This window comes from Prionailurus bengalensis, chromosome B4, assembly GCF_016509475.1.
Source record: "Prionailurus bengalensis isolate Pbe53 chromosome B4, Fcat_Pben_1.1_paternal_pri, whole genome shotgun sequence".
Taxonomy (NCBI): Eukaryota; Metazoa; Chordata; class Mammalia; order Carnivora; family Felidae; genus Prionailurus; species Prionailurus bengalensis.
In genome coordinates, this window is record NC_057358.1 from 76,975,987 (window position 1) to 76,997,118 (window position 21,132).

General features: G+C 37.2%; 2 protein-coding genes across 9 annotated transcripts in view; one reads left to right on the forward strand and one right to left on the reverse strand.

The window, feature by feature from the left end:
• Positions 1–1,718, reverse strand: part of FAM186A (family with sequence similarity 186 member A) — a 74,886-nt gene extending 73,168 nt beyond the window's left edge. Inside the window, exon 1 of the mRNA XM_043564262.1 lies at positions 1,707–1,718. Coding sequence (XP_043420197.1) covers positions 1,707–1,718 — 12 coding nt within the window. The remainder of the gene's footprint in view (positions 1–1,706) is intronic.
• LARP4 (La ribonucleoprotein 4) overlaps positions 184–21,132 on the forward strand; it is a 66,259-nt gene continuing 45,310 nt past the window's right edge. For 3 of the 8 annotated variants that reach the window (XM_043563889.1, XM_043563888.1, XM_043563891.1), the window contains exons 1-3: positions 3,303–3,470; positions 19,608–19,755; positions 20,386–20,538. In XM_043563889.1, coding sequence (XP_043419824.1) covers positions 3,453–3,470; positions 19,608–19,755; positions 20,386–20,538 — 319 coding nt within the window. In that variant the 5' untranslated portion in view covers positions 3,303–3,452. Of the gene's footprint in view, positions 361–1,799; positions 2,154–3,292; positions 3,471–19,607; positions 19,756–20,385; positions 20,539–21,132 lie in introns of those variants that run through there. The other 5 variants (XM_043563887.1, XM_043563886.1, XM_043563884.1 and 2 more) reach the window with 5 other exon arrangements.

Below are 21,132 nucleotides of genomic sequence, written 5' to 3' on the forward strand. Positions count from 1 at the left end.
CCTGCTCCCAGAGTTTGTGGTCTACCCTGTCACTAATTGGTTGTTAACCATGGTATTCCAGTCCTGGTGATGTCATAATAGATCCATTGTGTCTTCAATAACTCAAACATTTCAAGAGTGCTTACTGTATGCAGAGAAGTAGGCATTCTATATGCTGTGATTGGAGAAGGGTGAAGGGGGGTGGGAGGGTAGGAAAGAATAGACAACAGGAACGCTAGAAGAAATAGAAGATACAGTCCTGCCTAAATAAGCTTAAAATCTGGGTGTTAGAATTCAAGATCCAGTATGTCAAATGCAACTCCTGATTCTTCTCTCTTCCTGAGATTTTGCTTAAGAATTTTTAAGCCTGTAATTGATTAGGTGTGCTACAACTTCTTCAGCTGCCCCTCAACTTGTCCTAGATCTGTAATTTGGAAGACATTGTCTGGATGAAGATCCCACTCTTTGCACTGCCTAGTTACTCATTTTTTCCAGGAACTTGACTGAAGATTTTGAAATTCCATAGTTGGCTGGAGAAATTGAAGGGAACGCTGGATGCTGCTTTGTAACTGGGAGAGGGGTACTCTGGGCAGCTCTGGGCAGCTCCTTTGATTTCGGAGGAGGTGAAAGGATTTAGGACCTGGAGCAATTAAAGGAGAGGGTGGTTTTGTTGGCTGTGTAGCTTTTTTTTTTTTAATTTAAAAAATATGAAACAGTACAGAAAGTAATATAACAAATAGCCACGTGCCTATCACGTAGAATGAACAAATATTAACTTTTTGTAATATTTGCTTCCGAAATTTTTAAATAAAATTAAGCATTGGAGCTAAAGTTGGAGTCCCTTTTGGTGTTCTCCATAGACTCCTTGCTTCCCCTCTGCCACTTTTCAGAAGTAATGACAGTCCTGAACTTGAAGTATTTGTGTCTAGTCTCTGTTTATATAGTTTTATTATGTAACTAGGTATAGGTATTCATTAACTATCTAATATCATTAAGATTTTCTACAAATTATGAATGTATAAGTTAATTTCTCTACAGGAACTTCCTATGTTGAGTTCTTGGTATAAACTTGTAAATTTAAATATGTGTTTCAGTCCTTCAGAAAATGGGAAGCAGGGGATCAGAAAATAGTTGTCTTTTAAGAAATCAATCAATATACAGCAAATTAAATATTTTCCCCTTCTAATATCCTGCTAAGTTATCCCCTCCTCTGTGTTCCCAAAACACTTTGTAAATTTTCTATTATAGTACTTATCTCATTGAAATGTAACTATTTTTGTCTCTGCCCATTAGCCGGTGAACTTCTCAAAACAAGATGCTGTGTTTTAGTTTTTTTTGTGTGTGTGTTTTTTTAACACTTGACATATTCTTCCTCAGTTTCTCTGCAGAAATTTTCTAAAGTTTGGATATTTCTTATAGTTTCAGATTCAATTTCCATGGAAATTTTTCTAAGCCCCAGAACACTTTCTTTTATTGTTAGACTGCCCCCCATCATAAAAATTACTCCCTCCTTTTTCATAATCACAATTATGTCCAACAAAATTAATAATGTTTTCTGAAAGGAGTACAATTAAGAATTTTTAATAAATGTGAAGTTTGATTAAAATATCCATGATTATCCAGCATTTCTTGAAATTATCAATCTAAGTACTTCATTGATAATATTTGATTTTGAGATCCTCAAGTAACTTTTATTTCTTGTGACTTTTTTTACGTTGCTTACTTACCCCAGCAGGCATTCACAAAGCAGCCTACATGCGTGTCAACTAAACTAATTTAGGATTATTGTGCTCTCTCCCTCTCTCATATTTTTTATGCAGCATGGACTTCATCAGCAACTGGAAATGAAAGCTTTTTAAAGCAAAGTTTAAAACCTCTCTTCTTCCCTTTCAATTTGTCAAACATTTGTTGAAAGATACTACTATGTAGCCACTATTATCTCAGACTGTGAAGAAAAATGATAGGGTACCTGTGAAGAAACTAAAAAAGAAAACAAAACAAAACAACAACAAAAAAAGAAAAGAAACAAATTTAAGATAGAATATTTGAGCACTAATAAGGGACATGAAGAAGAAAGGGAGCAGTGTCTTTGGGAAAGCCTTATGGACAGAGAAGGTGATTGACAAATGAAGACATTCCAGATAGTGAAGACACCTTGAGCCATGGCTTTGGAGGTGAGTGTTGGGTTTGTCCTTAAGGGGAAAGGTGAGGAGACTGATTTTATTGAGATGAAGTAATGTTGAGTTTACTGTGGATCAGATTAGGGAGAGGATGGGATACAAGTATCAGGAGTTTGATGGAGGAATTAATTTGGCATCTAAGTGAAAAAGGGAGAAGATTCATTCGAGGTAAAGTAAGGGAGATTACATGGGGTCAGAATGGTAAGGTCTTGAAAGCAAGTAACAGCAGTTTGGTGAAAATGAAACCTTTAATTTAGAAAGATTTGTGAAATAATAGACTGGAAAAAGTGGAAAAAAATCAACACATAATTATTTCAAAAGTGTCTGAACTGGGAAAAAGAAGTAGGACTGATAGGGAGGGCTAAAGCTTATTAGGTATTGCTCAAGATAAAAAGGAATTTGGATCATCTAACAGAAAAGTATAAAGATGGTTTTTTTAATTTTGTTTTTATTGTACTTCATTTAACATGACAGAATATCAACGAAGAGGCTATCCATACTAAGTGTTATTAAGTAGCATAGATGTGGATACCTGATGTAAGTAAAGGGCAAAGTTCTTTAAAGGTGTGTCTAGGGGAAACCCGCCCTCCTAGAGGGTTCCTTCAAGTGTAAAAAAGGGGGGATAAAACCTATTGCATAAGATCTTTTTAAAGATTAATTCACATAAGATACCTAGGATAATGCCAGGCACATAGTAAGCTTTTAATATACAGCAGCGGCTATTAACATATTTACTATTAGATCTGCTTGCTTTTTTTTCTTCTCGACTTTGTTTCTGCGAGAGCCACCACCTTTTCGGAAGGATTGGGCGTCTGTCCAGTACCCCTCACACAAACTTGCCTTTTTATCAGATCTAGATTTTGAACTATGAAGACTGCGTAATTGTTAATAGCGGTAGTACCCGTCCCTCTGGCGGGGGATAAAATGCGTAGGATTTTTTCACACCCCCGTGGTACAGAATGGCGTCTTCCTCTGATCGCTTCCCTCCTCCCCCCAGGCCTGATGATAGTACATCCCATCCTGCTGCTGGAAAAGGTAGCGCAAAAGTTGAGCGCACCGAGGGGGTGTCTCTTCTCCCGGAAGCAATTGTTTTCTAGAACCGGAAACAGTTGCTCTTTCAAGGGAGGTGGGACTGGGCGGGTCGGGCCGCAGCGGCTGACGGCGGGGGAGGAGCCGGGTCCACTGCCGGGTGGAGGGGCCAGGCGAGTGTCCTTATCCTAGCGATTGGGGCTCGGGCCTGTAAGCCCGTTGGAGTCGCGGCAGCGAGAACGATTGGGCCGAGCGGAGGAAGACATGTTGCTCTTCGTGGAGGTGAGTGGACTTGGTAATGTCGCCCAGCTGTGAGGAGAGCAGGAGTGTGGAGGCGCCGGCCGGTCCCACCGCCATGTGACTTTCCAGGCCGTACACGCCGCGGAACCGGCAGATAGGCTGACACAGCACCTGGGCCGTGCAGGCCTGCGGCTCCCCTCTGCGCTCTCGCAACACTTTAGGAAGCTGTGGGAAGTGAGGGCCGTAGTGGGAGAGAACTGAAGGTGGAGAATCGAGGCTTGTCTGGTGTGGCGTGAGGGTCTGAGGAAGGGGGAAATGTCCCATATGGACCTCCGAGAGGAGGCAAACAGGCCGGGGGTGGGGGGGGGGGGGAGGGCGGGGGCGGAGTCTACGGAGAAAAGGGTAATCAGGTGGGCGCGTGGGTGGGGGGGTGGGGGAAAGCGAGGTCTCGCGGGGCCCTCTGGGAGGGAAGCAAGCAACATGTGGGGCCGCGGAGGGAGGAAGGTGAAATTCTGTACAAGTATGTTGAAGAGAAAGTTGAAAGCTTTTTCTTAGCACCCCCCACCAAATTTTGTTTGGTCCCCGTCCCTAAGTCTCTGGAACGTTCTGTGGGTGGAAAGCGAATTACTGTGAACGGAGGAGACGCCGATAGGCTTTGGAAGCCTTGAAAGGCACCGCTTTGACCTTTTGTAAAAGTTACTCAGGCAGTGGCTCCGTGATGAGGGGTTGGTTTTATGAACGGATAAAAGCCCTTATACAAGGAAAATTCCAAGAATGAGAACAGCCTAGTCTGGGGAAAGCCGGTTTTTATATGTTGTTTAACAATGGAACTACTTTTATTTTAACTGGAACGTCTGCTGCTGGCCTATTTTGGTTTTGAAGGTGGTGGATACCTGCCTTCCACAAATACGAGGTTTAATTTCTCTTATTTCTGTCTTTCTCTTGTGTGCAGTGAGCATCAGCTGACTGCCTGGCTAATGCTTTGAGTAGATTCCAGATCATATTGTTCTTGCATTGTGAAAACGTCAAACCAGCAAAGCTGCAACTTCGCAACTTGGCACTTGTTAACTATGCCCATAAAAAGAATCTTTTCAATGAGGGAAGGAATTTACAGGTTGTATAATTGATCGAGAAGCCGGGCCAGTCTGTGGCAGGTTTTTTTTCCGGAGGGAGGGATGGATCTTACTCCGTAGTATTCCAGCATAAAGTAAATACATGGTTTAATTTTTTTTTTTTTTAAATCTGACAACGTGTAGCTGATAAATTTGAGATCTTTACATTGGGTTTTAAAGAGACAGCTACCTTACAGTATGTCCAGCATTGGTAACAGACATTCATTGGAATATTCCAAGTAAATCATGAAAAGACTTGAAATTACTGAACCCATTCTGTTTACCGTTTTTTATCCTCATTGTAGGTTTTTTGTTTTTTGGGTTTTTTTTTTTTTTTGCTTTTGGGTTTTTGTTTGTTTTTTGTTTTTTTTGTTTTGCAGGATAAGAAATCAATATGATTTTAAACAGTGCCAGTTTGTATTAGGAGCGTTGTGCCATGCAAATGCTTTAGGTTTTAAGTGTGTATGTGTTCTGCTGGGCAAGTGAATGTGAAGTTTTACTTACATGAACATGAATTCCAAAATAAACTTTTGAGTTCCAAATGATTCCTTTGGCTTTGTTAAAATGTGATCTTTAATAAGAGCTCCGTTTATTGAGTGTTTAAGCTAGCTCCTCTCCTTTCTCAAAACAACTGCAGCGTTTTACAGATGAGAAAACTGAGGCGGAGGGGCGCCTGGGTGGCTCAGTGGGTTAAGCGTCCAACTTCAGCCCAGGTCATGATCCCACGCTTTGTAGGTTCGAAGGTTCGAGTCCCACGTCAGGCTCTGTGCTGACAGCTCACAGCTCGGAGCCTGGAACCTGCTTTGGATTCTGTGTCTCCCTCTCTCTCTGCCCCTCCCCTGCTTGCACTCTGTCTCTCAAAAATAAATAAATATTAAAAACAAACATAGCTGAGGTGGAGAGGTTAATAACGTAGAAGTAAAGTAGTGGATTTAGGATTTAGATACAGGTCATTCTAATGTCAAATCCTGTCTCTTATTAAACTGTTACATGAAATTAATATTTCCATTAATCATTTTCTTTGTGAATCAGCATGTGGTTTTTAATTTTTCTCCCGTGAGTTTTTGAGAACAATGTCACTAAACATTTGGGGCTGAATATATGGTATTAAAATAAAAAAAAAAACAACACACTGGTCATTTTGTGTGTTTACTCATATTTGATCCTTATAACTATAGGAATAACCTGTAAGATTTAGAAATTATTCTGAGTGAACCAAAGCTCAGTTTGATGTTTAAGGTCATTCAGGTGGGGGGCAAATTATGTGGGGGGCTAAAGTCTGAAGTCTGGCATCCAGAACTTATTTTTTGCACTTTCCCCTAAGCCAGGGATCCTTAATCTGGGTCCTTAGATAAACTTAAGGAAGTCAGTGAACTTTGCTGAGGAAGAAAAAATTGCCTGTTTATTTTCACTAGCTTCTAATTAAAATCTAGAATTGAAAATAATGGAAATTTCAATGGATGCTACAAGAAATATTTTCATATATTGCAGTTTTTGCATGTATCTTGAAATACTGTTCATTAGTCCTTGTTACTGTATGTTTAAAAATCTTGTTATTTAGGGGTGCCTGGGTGGCTGAGTCCGTTGGGTGTCCTGACTTCAGCTCAGGTCATGATCTCACAGTTCCATGAGTTCGTGCCCCATGTTGAGCTCTGTGCTGACAGCTCAGCCTGGAGCCTGCTTCATTCTGTCTCTTCCTCTGTCTCTGCCCCTCCCCCGCTGGTGCTTTTTCTCTCTCTCCCTCCCCCTCCCTCCCTCCCTCTCTCTCTCTGTCTCTCTCTCTCTCTCTCTCTCTCTCTCTCTGTCTCTCTCAAAAATAAACAGTAAAAAAATGTTTTTTAATGCATCAGTAAAGAAGCACATTTATTACTAAAGTAGAAATTTTAAAATATTTTGGTAACTGTAACATAATTGGTTTGTTTTGTGATTCTGTGCATTTTGAAACTTAAAAAACATATTCTGAGAAGAGATCTGTAGGTTCATTGGACTACCAAAGAGGTCCATGGCCCAAGAGAGGTTAAGAACCACTTTACTATAAACCAGGTTGCTTATGGATCATCTCTGGTGGGACTTCTCTAATCTGGAATCGGGAGTCCTTTGCAGTTGTGTTCAGAATTTTGTGTGCATTCTTCTTGAAAGACCCTAGCTTAACTAATTTATAACTGGAAAATAAATGGGATAGATAATAGTAACGATAGTACCACTATAATAATAGTGGTGTACACCTTTGTTGTGCTTACTGTGTGTCAGACCTATTAACTGTTTTTGCATGTATACATTTGTTCAAACCTGCCTGTGAGGTAGGTAGAATTGTTGTCTCCATTTTAGAGATAAACTAAGGCACAGAGAATATAAGAAACTTGCTCAGGATTATACAGTTAGTGAATATTGAAGCTAGAATTAGAATCTAGCTACACTGCAATAGAAATCTATAGGCAGACAGGGAATCCTATTTTAAGTAGCACTTAGATGTAACTTTTTTTAAACTTAGTCTTGCAAAGGGCTGTATTGACTTAAGTAGTTTATTGGTTTTTTTCTCTGTTCTGAAGGAGACAGATACAGTGTCTGGCTTTCTGAGAAGAGGTAAAAATGTTTGGATAACTCATAAATAAACATTTAAAAATTTTGTCAACAACAAAATGAGGGGGGCCTGGATGGCTCAGTCAGTTAAGTGTCCAACTTTGGCTCAGGTCATGATCTTGTGGTGCGTGAGTTCGGGCCATGTGTCAGGCTCTGCTGACAGATCAGAGCCTGGAGCATGCTTCAGATTCTGTGTCTCCTTCTCTCTCAGCCCCTCCCCCACTCATGCTCTGTCTCTTTCTCAAATATAGATAAAACATAAAAAATATAAAAAATGAAAAAATAAAATACAGATAACATAGGGGCGCCTGGTGGCTCAGTCAGTTAAGCTTCCAGCTCTTGGTTTTGGCTCAGGTCATGTCTCACAGTTCCACTTGGGATTCTCTCTCCCCTTCTCTTTCTGCCTCTCCCTCTTGCATGCTCTGTCTCCCAAAATAAATAAACTTTAAAAAATAAGTGAAATATAAAATACAGAAAATTGAATTATCATAACCATTGTTAAGTGTATGTGTAGTTCTGGGTTGCTAAGTACATTTACATTGTTGTGCAACCATCACCATCCACATCCAGAATTCATCTTACAAAACTGAAACTATACACATTAAACAATAACTGCCCATTTCCCTCTTTCTCCAGCTCTTACATAATTTTAAAAATAATTTATCTGATTCCTAAAGTTTTTTTCTTTTTTTAGGTAATATTTTAAATTTTCGGTTAACCTTAGAATTTGAGATAAGTGGGATAATTTACCTAGGTAATTTTCATTTGTTTTATAGTAATCATAATGTGCCTTTTTTTTTTTTTAATGTTTATTTTTGAGAGAGAGAGAGAGCACACAGGTGAGTGAGCAGGGAGGGGAAGAGAGAGGTCAGACACTTAACTGTGCCACTCAGGCCCCCCATAATGTTGTGCCTTTCACCCCAGATACAGTACTGTTTTTTCCTGTTAATTTAAATTTGTTTATTAAAAGTTATTAGATGACTGAAAATGGTTTTTTAAAAAATGACTCAGAAGAAGAAAGTGCCTAAACAAGTTTTGAAATGATTGCCAAGAGAAGTTATAAATAAGTGAATAGTGGTTTTTGAACAACTTGGTTTTGGAATATTTATTGGAGGTAGATGCAGAATTTAAACACGAATAAAAATATTGTCAAGTAGAAATATTTTCAGATGCAATGGACTGAAAATGAAGTAGGAATTGTTGAAATGTGAAAAGTAGAATAAAATGCTTAGAAATGAACATAAAGATGTAAAAGTACCTTATGGTGCTTTAAATTACAATGAACTGGTTCACAGTTTTCTGAAAAACTAGAAGCTAGGGATATTGATATTCAACTATTTTGTATCAGTGTGGGTTTGTTTGGGCTATCAGGCAGTTCCATATTACTTCCCAGCTAATGGAATTGATCCTTAATTCTAGATGTGAACGTTTTTCAAATCTGTGATTTTGTTCTTCTACCTGGGAGCTTAAAAGATTTTGGGGGTGCCTGGGTGGCTCAGTCAGTTAAGCATCTGACTCTTGATTTCAGTTCAGGTCATGATTTCATTTCATGGCTCATGAGTGAGTTTGAGTCCTGAGTCGGGCTCTGTGTTGACAGGGCAGAGCCTACTTGGTATTCTCTCTGTCTCCTTCTGTCTCTGCCCCTTCTTCTCTCCTGTACACATACACACACACACACACACACACACACACTCTCTCTCTCTCTCTCTCTCTCTCTCTCACTCACTCACTCACTCTGTCTCTCAAATAAATTAAAAAAAAAAAAAAAAAAAAGAGTTTGACCCTGTAGTTGAAATGGGGTCTGAGTCTTTACTGCAGAGGAGCGGAAAGTGGAGGAGGTTGAGAAACTCTAGTTCAGCTATCATTGTGAAGTCATAAAAAAAGATTTTTAACCTCCTCTTTGAAGATCCTTAACTGAACATGGAAACTGACTCTTTAGCTCTGAAGGTGTTCATAGTATTTTATTTTATTGTTTCTGTATTCGTGTTTTGCTTAAATTTTGTTTTCTTTAACGTTTAATTCTTGAGGGTGGTTTCTAGGCTTGAAAACATTGTAAACTTTTGTATTATGCCCAGTGATTTTTCTGTAAGGGTTTTGGAATCCTAGGTTCAAATGTTAGTTATATGACCTTAGACAAGTGACAACTTGTGGGAACCTCAAGTTCCTATCTGTAATTTGGGAATAATAATCTTTTCAGACAAAGTCAGGTAGTTCATGATGTTTATGGTGTTTATGTATTAAGCCTTGTAACACAGTCTAGAGATGGGCTTGACCCACAACTATCATTTGATCATCATTGCTATTCTATTGTGATGTAAATCGTCCAGTGTGTAAATGGTAGGCTTCCAAAATTACTGAAATTTGTGCTTGATTTGTTGAACATTTTTGGAAAATTTATTAAAACTACATGATAATGGCACTGGTAACTGCAAAAATTGATTTAAGAGATACCAGGGTGTATAATATAGCCACCTGGGGTGGCTCAGTTGGATGAGCGTCTTGACTTTGATTCAGGTCATGATCTCGCAGTTCATGAGTTCAAGCCCCACGTCTTCTCTCTCTCTCTCTCTCTCTCTCTCTCTCTCTCTCTCTCTCTCTCTCTCTCTGCTCCTCCCCTGCTCAGGCTCTGTCTGTCTCTCAGAAGTAAATAAACATTAAAAGAAAAAAGAGATATATACCTTTAAAAAAAAAAAAAAAAGAGATACCTTTTTGAGTTCTAATTCGAGCCTTGTTACTAATTTACCCTGATTCTGGGTAAGCCAAACAGAGTAATTATCTTAATTTAAATTTTTTATGGTTTAAGAGTATACTTTTAATTGGGCAGGTAAAAGTCTTAAAACAAGAATGAGGTTTGCAGTATGTTAAAATACAGATTCATTTATATGCAAAATTTAAAGGAATACAAATGATAAAATGCAAATAGGTCATTTGTATTTCCTCTTTTAGAAATTTTTTTCTAATGTACAAGTATAGGTAAATGTAAGGAAAAGAAACTTTTGAATATCATATACTCATGTCTCTTTTCTTGTCTGTTAAGTTGTAACAGAGCCACATTTTTAAGCCAAACTTTAGTTCAGGAAATATCTCTTTATTTATAAGTGAGTGGCTCTACCTAAACCAAAGACAGGGGGGTACTTTCGGTGAATATTACTAGAGGTAGGATATGAACTGTAGACTTAAAGCCAGACTCCGAGGATGAGGAGTTAGGTTTGGTTTGGTTTATATATTACTGAGGCAAGAGAAAAGCATTTTCTGTGTCAAAGCAGAAAAGTCAGGAGTAATCCAGGGTTTGTGTTGTACATAGTTGGCCAGTATTTCATCCTGTTAGTTTTGGAAACTATAAAATAGGTAGTGTGATCACATCTCCCATTTTGCCCTAAGTAGTTATAACGTACACCTGTTTTCTGGAACAAATGTCCCACCCTGTTTCATTCTCAAAAACGTCCTGATTTGTATGATAACTTTTAATTTTTCAGAAGAGACAAGGAATTCACTGTGTGCTTATTGGCAGTTTCCCCTCCATATCACTACCACAGTGCACATAAGTTGGTACTAAAATATTTGTTGTTGAATTGGCTATGAGAAATGTAAATTTGTAAGATTTACAAAAATTTGCTGTTAAGCAAGGTAAGAGAAATACAGGATTATTCTAGCCTTTTGAGCTAAGCAAAGGAAAAAATAGGGCAGTCATTAATAATAAGGTACATTTATCTACAAGGTTGCATAAACAAGTGGTTAAGAACAGTGCATTGGGGACAGGCTGCTGTTCAGGCTCTGCCCCTTTCTAGTTGTATGACCTTAAGCAGGTTGTTTCACCTCTGTTTATTCGTTTTCTTACGTATAAATTGAGGATAGTACTAATATATGAGTATAATGTTAACATATCACATAAGGTTATTAAGATTGACAGTTAATGTAAAGTACTTAGAGTAGTATCTGGTATACTAAACATTATACATGAGCTGTTGCTTTCATATACACTTATGAAAAGTAGCTCTCATTTCAGTTTTCTGGTAGTTTTCATTTGAAAATAACAGACTGCTGACTTTACACTTTTTTGAAAAGGATTATTTTTTATTTTTAATTAAAAAAATTTTTAATGTTTATTTATTTTTGAGAGAGAGCTAGAGAGAGCACAAGTGGGGGAAGAGGCAGAAAGAGAGGGAGACATAGAATCCCAAGCAGGCTCTGGGCTCTGAGCTGTCAGCACAGAGCCCCACGCGGGGCTTGAACCCACGAACTGTGAAATCATGACCTGAGCTGAAGTCAGACTGTTAACTGACTTGAGCCACCGAGGTGCCCCTGAAAAGGGTTATTTTGATATTTAATATTGATATTTGAAGTTGGGGGATTTTTAAAATTTCATTTGTGTAGTTAACCATTGGCTTGATCAGATGACAATTTGAAGTAAAATGGCTCAGTATGTCTAGGACTATTTAAATTATGTAAAAAAAAAAACTGCATTATAAAATGCAAGATCCCTAGATTCTTACGCACAGAATTTGAGAAACACTCGTTCAGCATTTATTCATCCATCGATTCATTCAGCAAATGTTATTTGTTGACCTCCTGTGTGCTAATCATTGTTCAGGGTGCTAGAGAGCAGTTGACTGGTTTACCTTACACAAAGTCACCACCATTGTGGAGCTTGCTGACAAAATAATTCAGGTAAAGAAAAGTGCTTTGTGATAGAGGGTAAATTTTATTGCATAAACTGCCATGAATATTACTTTTTTTTTTTTTTTTTTTTACTGAAAATTAACTGTGGCCCTAGGATAGAAAATTACCTTGATCCTGAGGTAGAAATTAGTGCAGAGCTGCATTGACTTCTGCCCTCAGAACCCTATTAAACTGGTGGTGTATCCATATTTTCTGGGTTATTAGCTAGTCTAGGCAGAACTAAACCAGGGATCATTTGGCTTGGTGAGGAGGTCTATTATATTCCTTAGGTAGTATATAACTGGTTGTCTTAAAGTTTTCTCTGAGGTAACTAACTGTAGTGTAGTGGCTAAGAGCCACTGTAAAAATGTATTGGCAGACTCTCCCTACTGCTGAGGTGAAATCCTGCCTCTGCTTTATTCGCTTTGCAACGTTGGGCAGATTACTTTAAAAAAAAAAAATGTTTTTTTAACGTGTATTTATTTTTGAGAGACAGAGAGAGGCAGAGTATGAGCAGGGAAGGGGCAGAGAGAGAGGGAGACACAGAATCCAAAGCAGGCTGCAGGCTCCGAGCTGTCAGCACAGAGCCCGATGCGACGCGGGGCCCGAATCCACAAACCGCGAGATCATGACCTGAGCCGAAGTCGGACGCTAAACCGACTGAGCCACCCAGGTGCCCCTGGGCAGATTACTTTTAGGTAAAATAACTTTTTTTCTTATCTGCAAAATGTGTATGATAAAAATATTTAACTGAAGTTGTTAATGAAGATAAATTGAGTGTTCCATAAATGTTAGTTGTTGTTCTCTGTCAGAATGGGTGAAAAATTTCCAGTTTAATTTTCCATTTTTATTTTCCATGAAATACCCCTAAGCATCTTCTAGTAGGACCCTGAAGTTTGTATTGGATGAAATGACAGGTGTTTTGTGTCTTTTTTTTTTTTTTTTTAAGTACTTGTAATTTAGTGGTCTTCTCAATATTGGAGATAAAATTAAACCTGGATGATTGATTTGCTTGAAGCAAATTTAATCAGTTTATATACTTTATTTTTCAGTATTTGTAGGGTTAAGTGACATGGAATTTCTATTTTCTGATAGTAAATAGGTAAGCGAAACAAATGGTTATGTATGACCAAAGACATGGTTTTACCACATTCATGATGACTGTTTCGGACTCCTGTTACCTTAAAACTGCTTATATGAGCGGAAGGTATCATTTTTGCCATGAACTTGATGTCTCTCATTTTTCCCTTCATTTTTATCTCTTCCCACCCACATAGGATAAATAAAATGGCATAAAATGGACCAATAATGAAGACCACTTTTGGCTTATTTGGTGATGACATGTATTGCTTAGAAATAGAGGTGGTGATTTTTCTGTCAGTTTTATGGACTGACGATTTGGATGTTTTTGTGGTGATTTTGGCAGATAGTTTCCAAGTGCATTTGTACAGTTTATATCTTTTGATAGATGTTTTATGTGACTGTGTAGCTCAGGGGCTTACTTCTGGTTCTGTGGAAGAAAAGGATTTTGATGGAATTCTTTTGACAAAGTTAACCAAACATGGTTATCAAGAATTAAAATGAGAAAATAAGTCGTTGTTGCAGTTACCTGCCTTGTCAGATTCATTACTGTGTTTTAAAAACTTTATCCTAGAAAAACACAACAACTTCTTTTGTTGGATGTTTTCAGTTTCCAATTTTTCTTTATGTGGAGTAATTCTATATGGGGCACTCTTGTATATAAAGCCTTTAGGTTAAAATTCACTGCAGTAGGTCAAAGAGTGAACATTTGAAAAGTTTTTTGTATCAGTATTGACAAATTGCTTCCCAAAAGTGTTAGGACAGTTTTTACTGTTGCCCAGTTTACTGTATCTTTGTCAGCACCGGGCATCCTAATTTATAAAAATTCACCATTTGGATTAAAATGAAATAATTGATTCATTTTGCGTATCTTCAGTGACTAGTGTGATTGAATGTTCTTCCATGTTTATTAGCTGTGAATTGTCTTTTTGCTTGTTTATACTTTTCTTACTTTCTTTGAAGACAATAGTCTTTTATGTCACTTGCCTAGGATGATTTTCCCAGTTGATGTGTCTTTTATTTTGGATGTTAGATGTTTCATTATCTATTTATTGATTGTAAAAGTAGTAGATGTTAATTGTAGGAAAATCCAGAAAAGCACAAAAATGAGAATAAAAATGCTACTGCTCAGAGATAACCACTTATAACATTGACTTTTAGTCTCTCTAGTGTTTTCTGTGGTTGTGCATTATTTCACAAAATTTAAAGTTTCTTTCATAAGGTAGCAGCTTGTTTTTTATTCTAAGTTTCTGTGAACATTTTCACTGCCTTCTACGATATTTCCCCCCATTTATAAAAATTTTATTTTGGAATAATTATGGATTCACAAGTTGCCCAAAAACCATACAGGGTGGTCTCATGTACTTTTATGCTCAGTTTCTCCGAATAGTAACACCTTGCCATAACTATATAAATGGCCAGCAAATTGATATTGTTACAGTCCACAGAACTTACTCATATTTCACCAGTTTTACATACAATATGATTTTAAGGCTCTGGGATAGTCTTTATATGGCTGGACTACAGTTATTGAACAGATCCTCTGTGGTTGGTGTCTTAGTCCATTTGAGCTACTACTATAACAATATCACAGACAAGGTAGCTTAAAAAATTTATTGCAGATAGTGATGCAGTAAACCTAGGAGTGCATACATCTTTCAAAATAGTGTTTTCATTTTCTTTGGGTAAAGACCCAATAGTGAAATTACTGGATCATATGGTAATTCTATTTTTAAAAGAATGTATATTTTTAAGGCTTTTGATAAACATTGCTAACTCTTAGGAAAACTGTATGAATTACAGCAATGAACTGTTTGCTTCCTTTTATACTTGTCAAAATGACATTAAGTAGTTCAATAGGTAAAAATGATACCTTGCAGTTAACTATTCCTGTTTGTCCTTTGTACATTTTCCCTGGAACAGGAAGACCTAGTTTTTCCCTTTCTCGAGCCCAGTGCTTAGCTTTAGAACACATGTGTAAATAAACTATTAGTGTGGTTAGCAAAATAGAGGTGTGTGCAAATAATAAGAGGGAAAGAAGAAGTAATGACCAAAGAAATGAAGTCAGGTGCCCAAGATTTGTAGAAACTATAAGGAGTTATGGTAGAGTAGGCATTATGTCTTTAAAAATGAGGAAGCTGGAGGGACTCCTGGATGGCTCGGTCAGTTAAGCGTCCAACTTCAGTTCAGGTCATGATCTCGTGGTGTGTGAGTTCGAGCCCCATGTCAGGCTCTGTGCTGACAGCTCAGAGCCTGGAGCCTGTTTTGGATTCTGTGTCTCCCCTTCTCTCTCTCTGCCCCTGCCCCACTCATGCTCTGTCTCTCTCACTCTCTCTCAAAAATAAACAAACATTTAAAAAAATTAAAAAATAAATAAGTGAATAAAATGAAGAAACTGGGGCCAGTAATTGCGTAATTACTGGATGGCAGAATAAAGTTAATTTTTTTGTTGTTATACCACACTTGTCTTTCGGGTGTTGCAATGACTCTCAATTTAGCTTCATGAAGACAATATTGATACTTTTTTTTTTTTTTAAGAAATATTATAAACTAGATGTTCTGGAAAAAACTGACAATATTGGTTGAAATATTTTTTTGAGTTTTTTTTTTTCTAAGTTTGTGTATTTTGAGAAAGAGTACATGTGTGCGAGTGGGGGAAGGGCAGAGAGCTAGAGAGAGACTTCTAAGCAGGCTCCGCCCTATGAGCACAGAGCCCAATCAGGGGCTCAGTCATGACCTGAGTTGAAATCAAGATTTGGACACTTGGGGCGCCTGGGTGGCTTAGTCGGTTGAGCGTCTTTGACTCAGGTCATGATCTCACACTCCTAGGTTCGAGCCTTGCTTTGGGGTCTGTGCTGACAGCTCAAAGCCTGGAGGCTTGCTTCAGATTCTGTGTCTCCCTCTCTCTCTGCCCCCCCCCCCCCACTCGCACTCTGTCACTCTCTCTCCCTCTCTCTCTCAAAATAAACATAATAATAAAAAATTAAAAAAAAAAGAGTTGGACACTTAACTGACTGAGCCACCCAGGCACCCCTAAAAAAGTTTTTTTTTTTTTAAAGCAGCGCTTTAAGTTGGCAAGAAAGCAAATGAAGTCTTCAGACCAAAAATAATTAAAAAGTACTCATCCAAAGAGGTAAGCAGGTCGTAAATGTAGAGCTACTCTTAATGCATCTGTTGATTCTTACTGGCCCAGAGCTTTGGTTTTAATTGGCAGTGCTTAGAGACAGGACACATGGTAAAAAAAAAAAAAAAAAAAAAAAAAAAAAAAAAAAAAAAAAAAAAAGAGCAGGGGGAGGGCGGGGGGGAGAGTGAGCTTTCCCAGAGAAAAGGAAACTTGTCAGGTTTAGCTGTGACTCTGGATTGGTGAGGCAGTGGTATTCCCTAGTAATTCTAACCACAGATGTTCTTTTTGCAAAGTAGAGCTAAAATTCACACAAGTTGTTACCCAAAAAATCATGTTGAAAATTAAAGGAATACCAGATTGGTAGTTTTATAAACTGTGCTGTCATCTAACAGAGGGAAAACAAGTCCTCTCCTAAAGAGCATATTTAAAAAATTTTTTTAATGTTTGTTTATTTTTGAGAGAGCATGAGCGGGGGAGGGGCAGAGAGAGGGAGACAGAATCTGACGCAGGCTCCAGGCTCTGAGCTGTCAGCACAGAGCCGACATGGGTCTTGAACTCAAGAGCTGTGAGACCTTGACCTGAGTCAAAGGCGGACGCTCAACTGACTGAGCCACCCAGGCACGCCCCTAAAGAGCATATTTTAAAGATAATGTTCAAAATTCCCACAAATAAAGTTCCAAGGAAAATGGGCTTACAATATAAAATCATAAAGCACGTAAGTCATAATGAGCATGGTTTAGCAGAAACAACAGGTCACAAAATCAAACCCTCAAAGATTGCAGATAGTGAATTTATCAAGTTCAGACTATAAAATTAGAATAATATGCTTAAAGGAAGGAAGATACTGAAAAGATGATCAAGAAACAGAACATCAGATAGATTTGATAAAAGAACCAAAAAGAACTTCAAGAAATGAAAATTATAAAAAGAACTTATAAACTTATTGGAAAAGTTAAGTTCATTTTGGAAGTAGATGAAGAGAGAATTGATGAAATGGAAGAAATATCATAAATCGCTCAGGATGTAATTTCTTGAAAGACAAGGAAATGGAAAATAGGAAAGAGATTGATACAAAGAGAGGTGGAACATAGTATGAGAAAGTACAAAATATTTTATTGGCATTCCAGAAGGAAGTAATAGAGCAGTTAGTTGGTGAAGAGGCAAAGTTTGAAGAGCTATACCTGGGAATTTTACAGAGTTGATGCATCAGATTTCGAAAGAGCACAGTGAATCCTAAATAGATTAAATAAAGAATTTCACACTTAGACTGATGATTGTAAAACTGCAAATCACCACTGACAAAAATTGAGCAAAGAGAGATTAGGAACGATAGCTAGACTAATAGCTGGTTTCTGATCAGTAACAGTACAAAACAGAAGACAGTGGGGATATCTTTAGTAACCTGAAAGGGAATGTGTGCCTAGTAAGAATTCTTTATACAAAAAAAAAAAAAAAAGAATTCTTTCTATAGCAGAGGTAGAGGGTAAAAATATTTTCAGGGAGGGGTGCCTGGGTGGCTCAATTCTGTTGGACATCCGACTTCGACTCAGGTCATGATATTGTGGTTCATGGGTTTAAGCCCTGTGTTGGACTCTGTGCTGGCAGCTCAGAGCCTCGAGCCTGCTTCAGATTCTGTCTCCGAAGCTCTCTGCCCCTTCTCCCTCCTGCCCCCCTCAAAAATAAATAAACATTTAAGAAAATATTTTCAGGGAAACCACAACTTAAAGAGTTTACTACAAAAAAAATTTTTTTTCTGAATGATGTCTTTGGTGGAGAAGGAAAGAATGATGTTCAAAGATTTTCATCAGCATTTATGTAAATTTAATAAATATTGACTGGTATAAAAAAATAATGGGATATATTACATATATACATACAGGCACAAGACGTGTAAAATAGTCTTTGATGTTAATGTACTAGGCACTATAACATTTATGCTCTGATTTGAAAAAATGTTTTTTAAGTTTTATATTTTTTATGATTCGAATTTAAGGTAATATTTTAATGGAATGCTTTATAAGGGAAAAAAAAAACCTTGATCAGAGTATTGTAGCAGATTGTGTTCCTCTCTAGCCCACATCTATGTTTATGCACTTTTTGCAGTTGTAATAATCTGTGAGTTGTAATCATTTGTTGTTAATATTAACTTCGTACTTAGTCTCTGTATGTCTTTAGTTGGATATATGATTTCTCATTTAATAGGTTATCTGTAAAAGGGAGACACTGATGTAAGTACTAATTCCTCCAGAATTGCTTAACATGTTTGCTTTTGTTATTGTGGTGGTTATGGGGTTTTTCACTTCATTTTGTGAATGCATTTTTCATTTTGAAATTTTCATATTTGGTCAACCCGAGGATGCACATTGTTGCACACTGTAAACTTCTCTGGCAAATGGGATACATCTTAATAGTATTTGATGTCACAGTTTTAATATACAGCAATTTTTTCTTTGATTTAGTAGTACCCCTTTAGATTTTATAAAATATGGTCGTGTATCTTTATAATTTTGAATGGCTGTGCAATACTTTACCTAGAAAGTGTATCATAATTTCCCTTGTTCCTGGTTTTTTTGACTGGGTTATTTCTGTTTGTTGGCTCTTACAAATAATGCTAATAGAATATGAGTGCACCATTTTATATAGTCTTATATAGTCTCCAGTAAAGAATGAGTTTGCAAATTTTATGCTAATGTGGGAATTATTTTTAAGTACTTTGCTAATCTAATAGGTGTTAAGTGGTACTTTTGTCATGAAATGTGAGATCTTGACCTGAGGCAAAATCAAGAATCTGACAGTTAACCAACTGAGCCACTCACAGCCCCAAGATTTTAAGTAATGTCTGCACCCAATGTGCAGGTTCAAACACACAACTTCAGGATCAAGAATTGCATGCTCTACTGACTTAGCCAGCCAGACACCCCACATTGCTGTTTTTGATGTGGGAAAAATTTCCAAATGTTAGAATTGTTTAGAGTCAAAGGTCTCTATCACAGTGTAGATGGCAATAAGAATTATATACTTTGGAAAATCATTCTAGATACGTAAAATATTTGCTCTAAATATATAAAAATAAGCCAAAGATAGGTGAATAGTTTGAATAAATTTTATGACAAATGCAAGTAGATTGAGGTAAAGCAGCATTTCTGTATTAATTGTTTATAGAGATATATTTTTTATTGTATAGGTAGCTAAATTTTATACATACACATTCAAGTCCATCTACTTAAAAAGATTTATTGTCAAGTTGAGCCCAATACTTTAAATTATTATTTAATATTTATTATTAAATTACTTAATATGATTGGGGTTTCCTTCACATTTAAGTAATAGAAAAGTCCATTAAAGAGGTGACTATGTGGCTCAGTCGGTTAAGCATCTGACTTCGGCTCAGGTCATGATCTCATAGTTCTTGAGTTTGAGCCCCGCATCGGGCTCTGTGCTGACAGCTCAGAGCCTGGAGCCTGCTTCAAATTCTGTGTCTCCCTCTCTCTCTGCCGCTCCCCCACCCACACTCTTGTCTTTCTCTCAAAAATAAAGATTAAAAATAGACAAGTCCATTATCTAAAATTGTAATTTTAATACACTGACTTTTAAAATTTACAAATAGATCTTTTGATTATTTAGCAGGTAACATCTAAAGGAACCGGTTTAAATCCTAATGCCAAAGTATGGCAAGAAATTCCTTCTGGAAATACTGATGCCACTCCGGTAACTCATGGAACTGAAAGCTCTTGGCATGAAACAGCAGCAACATCAGGGTCTCATCCTGAGGGTAAGTCCTAAATATTTCATCAGAACAAATCATATTTTGGTTAAATATATGGTCAAACCAGTTTATAGAACTTTGGGGTACATCTTTTGATTATTTGATTAAATATATTTATAAATGTTTAATAGGCAGTTTGTACACAGTTCTTATTTTTAGTATGAATGGGTTATCCCTAGTTTCAAATAGTAGCTGTGTCTTTGGGTCTAGCATTTAACCCACTTATAATATGGTATATATAAATTAATTTTGATATACCATCATTGGCAATGCTATTTAGTCACTGTTTGACCTTGGGTAAATGACTTCTCTGTGCTTGTTTCCTTCATCTGTAAAACAGTAATAATAATTACTTTTGGCATAGGATTTTCTGAGAATTAAATGAATTAAGTGCATGTGGCTCTCTGATACATAAATAGTGCTATATGAGTTTAAACTATTGTTAATCATTTTAGCTTATCCATAAGGGTCAAAACTTATCTCCCTTGGGAAGAGAATTCTTACTAAAACCATGCGGACATTGCCCAACTGGTAGAATTCTTTAAAATCTTACTATAAAAGACATAGTGCCCAGAGTTCCTAAAGATAGGATTTATTGAATTTCTATTTACTGTCATTATATATTTTTTAATACAGGTAATACGGAGCTTTCAGATGATATGTGTAAGGAATACGAAGTAATGTATTCATCTTGTGAAACCACCAGAAATACTATAGGCATTGAAGAATCAACTGATGGAATGATTTTAGGGCCAGAAGATCTGAGTTACCAAATATATGACGTTCCTGGTAAACTTTATGCTTGTATTGGTAAAATGAGCATTTGGTAAACTAGTGTTTTTTCCCCTTACAGTTTCTTTATTATTGTTCTAATAAACCTGTGGCATGGATCAATCTGCTTTATTTGAAAAGAACTGTATGGTAATAAAATGTTAGATGATTTTTATAAATACTGTTTTCAAAAGGGCAAACATGAAGATTGTAATTTATTTATTTTTTAAAGTTTGTTTTTTTTGAGGAGAGAGAGACAGAGCATGAACTGGGGAGGGGCAGAGAGAGAGGGAGACACGATCCGAAGCAAGCTCCAGGCTCTGAGCTGTCAGCGCAGAGTCCGAAGTGAAGCTTGAACTCAGAAGCCCTGAGATCATGACCTGAGGGGAAGTCACGCTTAAGCAGCTGAGCCACCCAGGTGTCCTGAAAATTGTAATTCAAAAGAATGTTTAGAGAAAAGATCCTGTTTAGGAGAGTGTGAAATTAAAGATAAAAGGGAAAAATAGTCAATATAGTGAAAATAGACCTCAATTATAATTTTTCAGAGTCCCAAGTTTCTTGATCTATTAGTTGGGATCAGTGCAAGTTCTGTCAATTTTCCCATTACTTCTG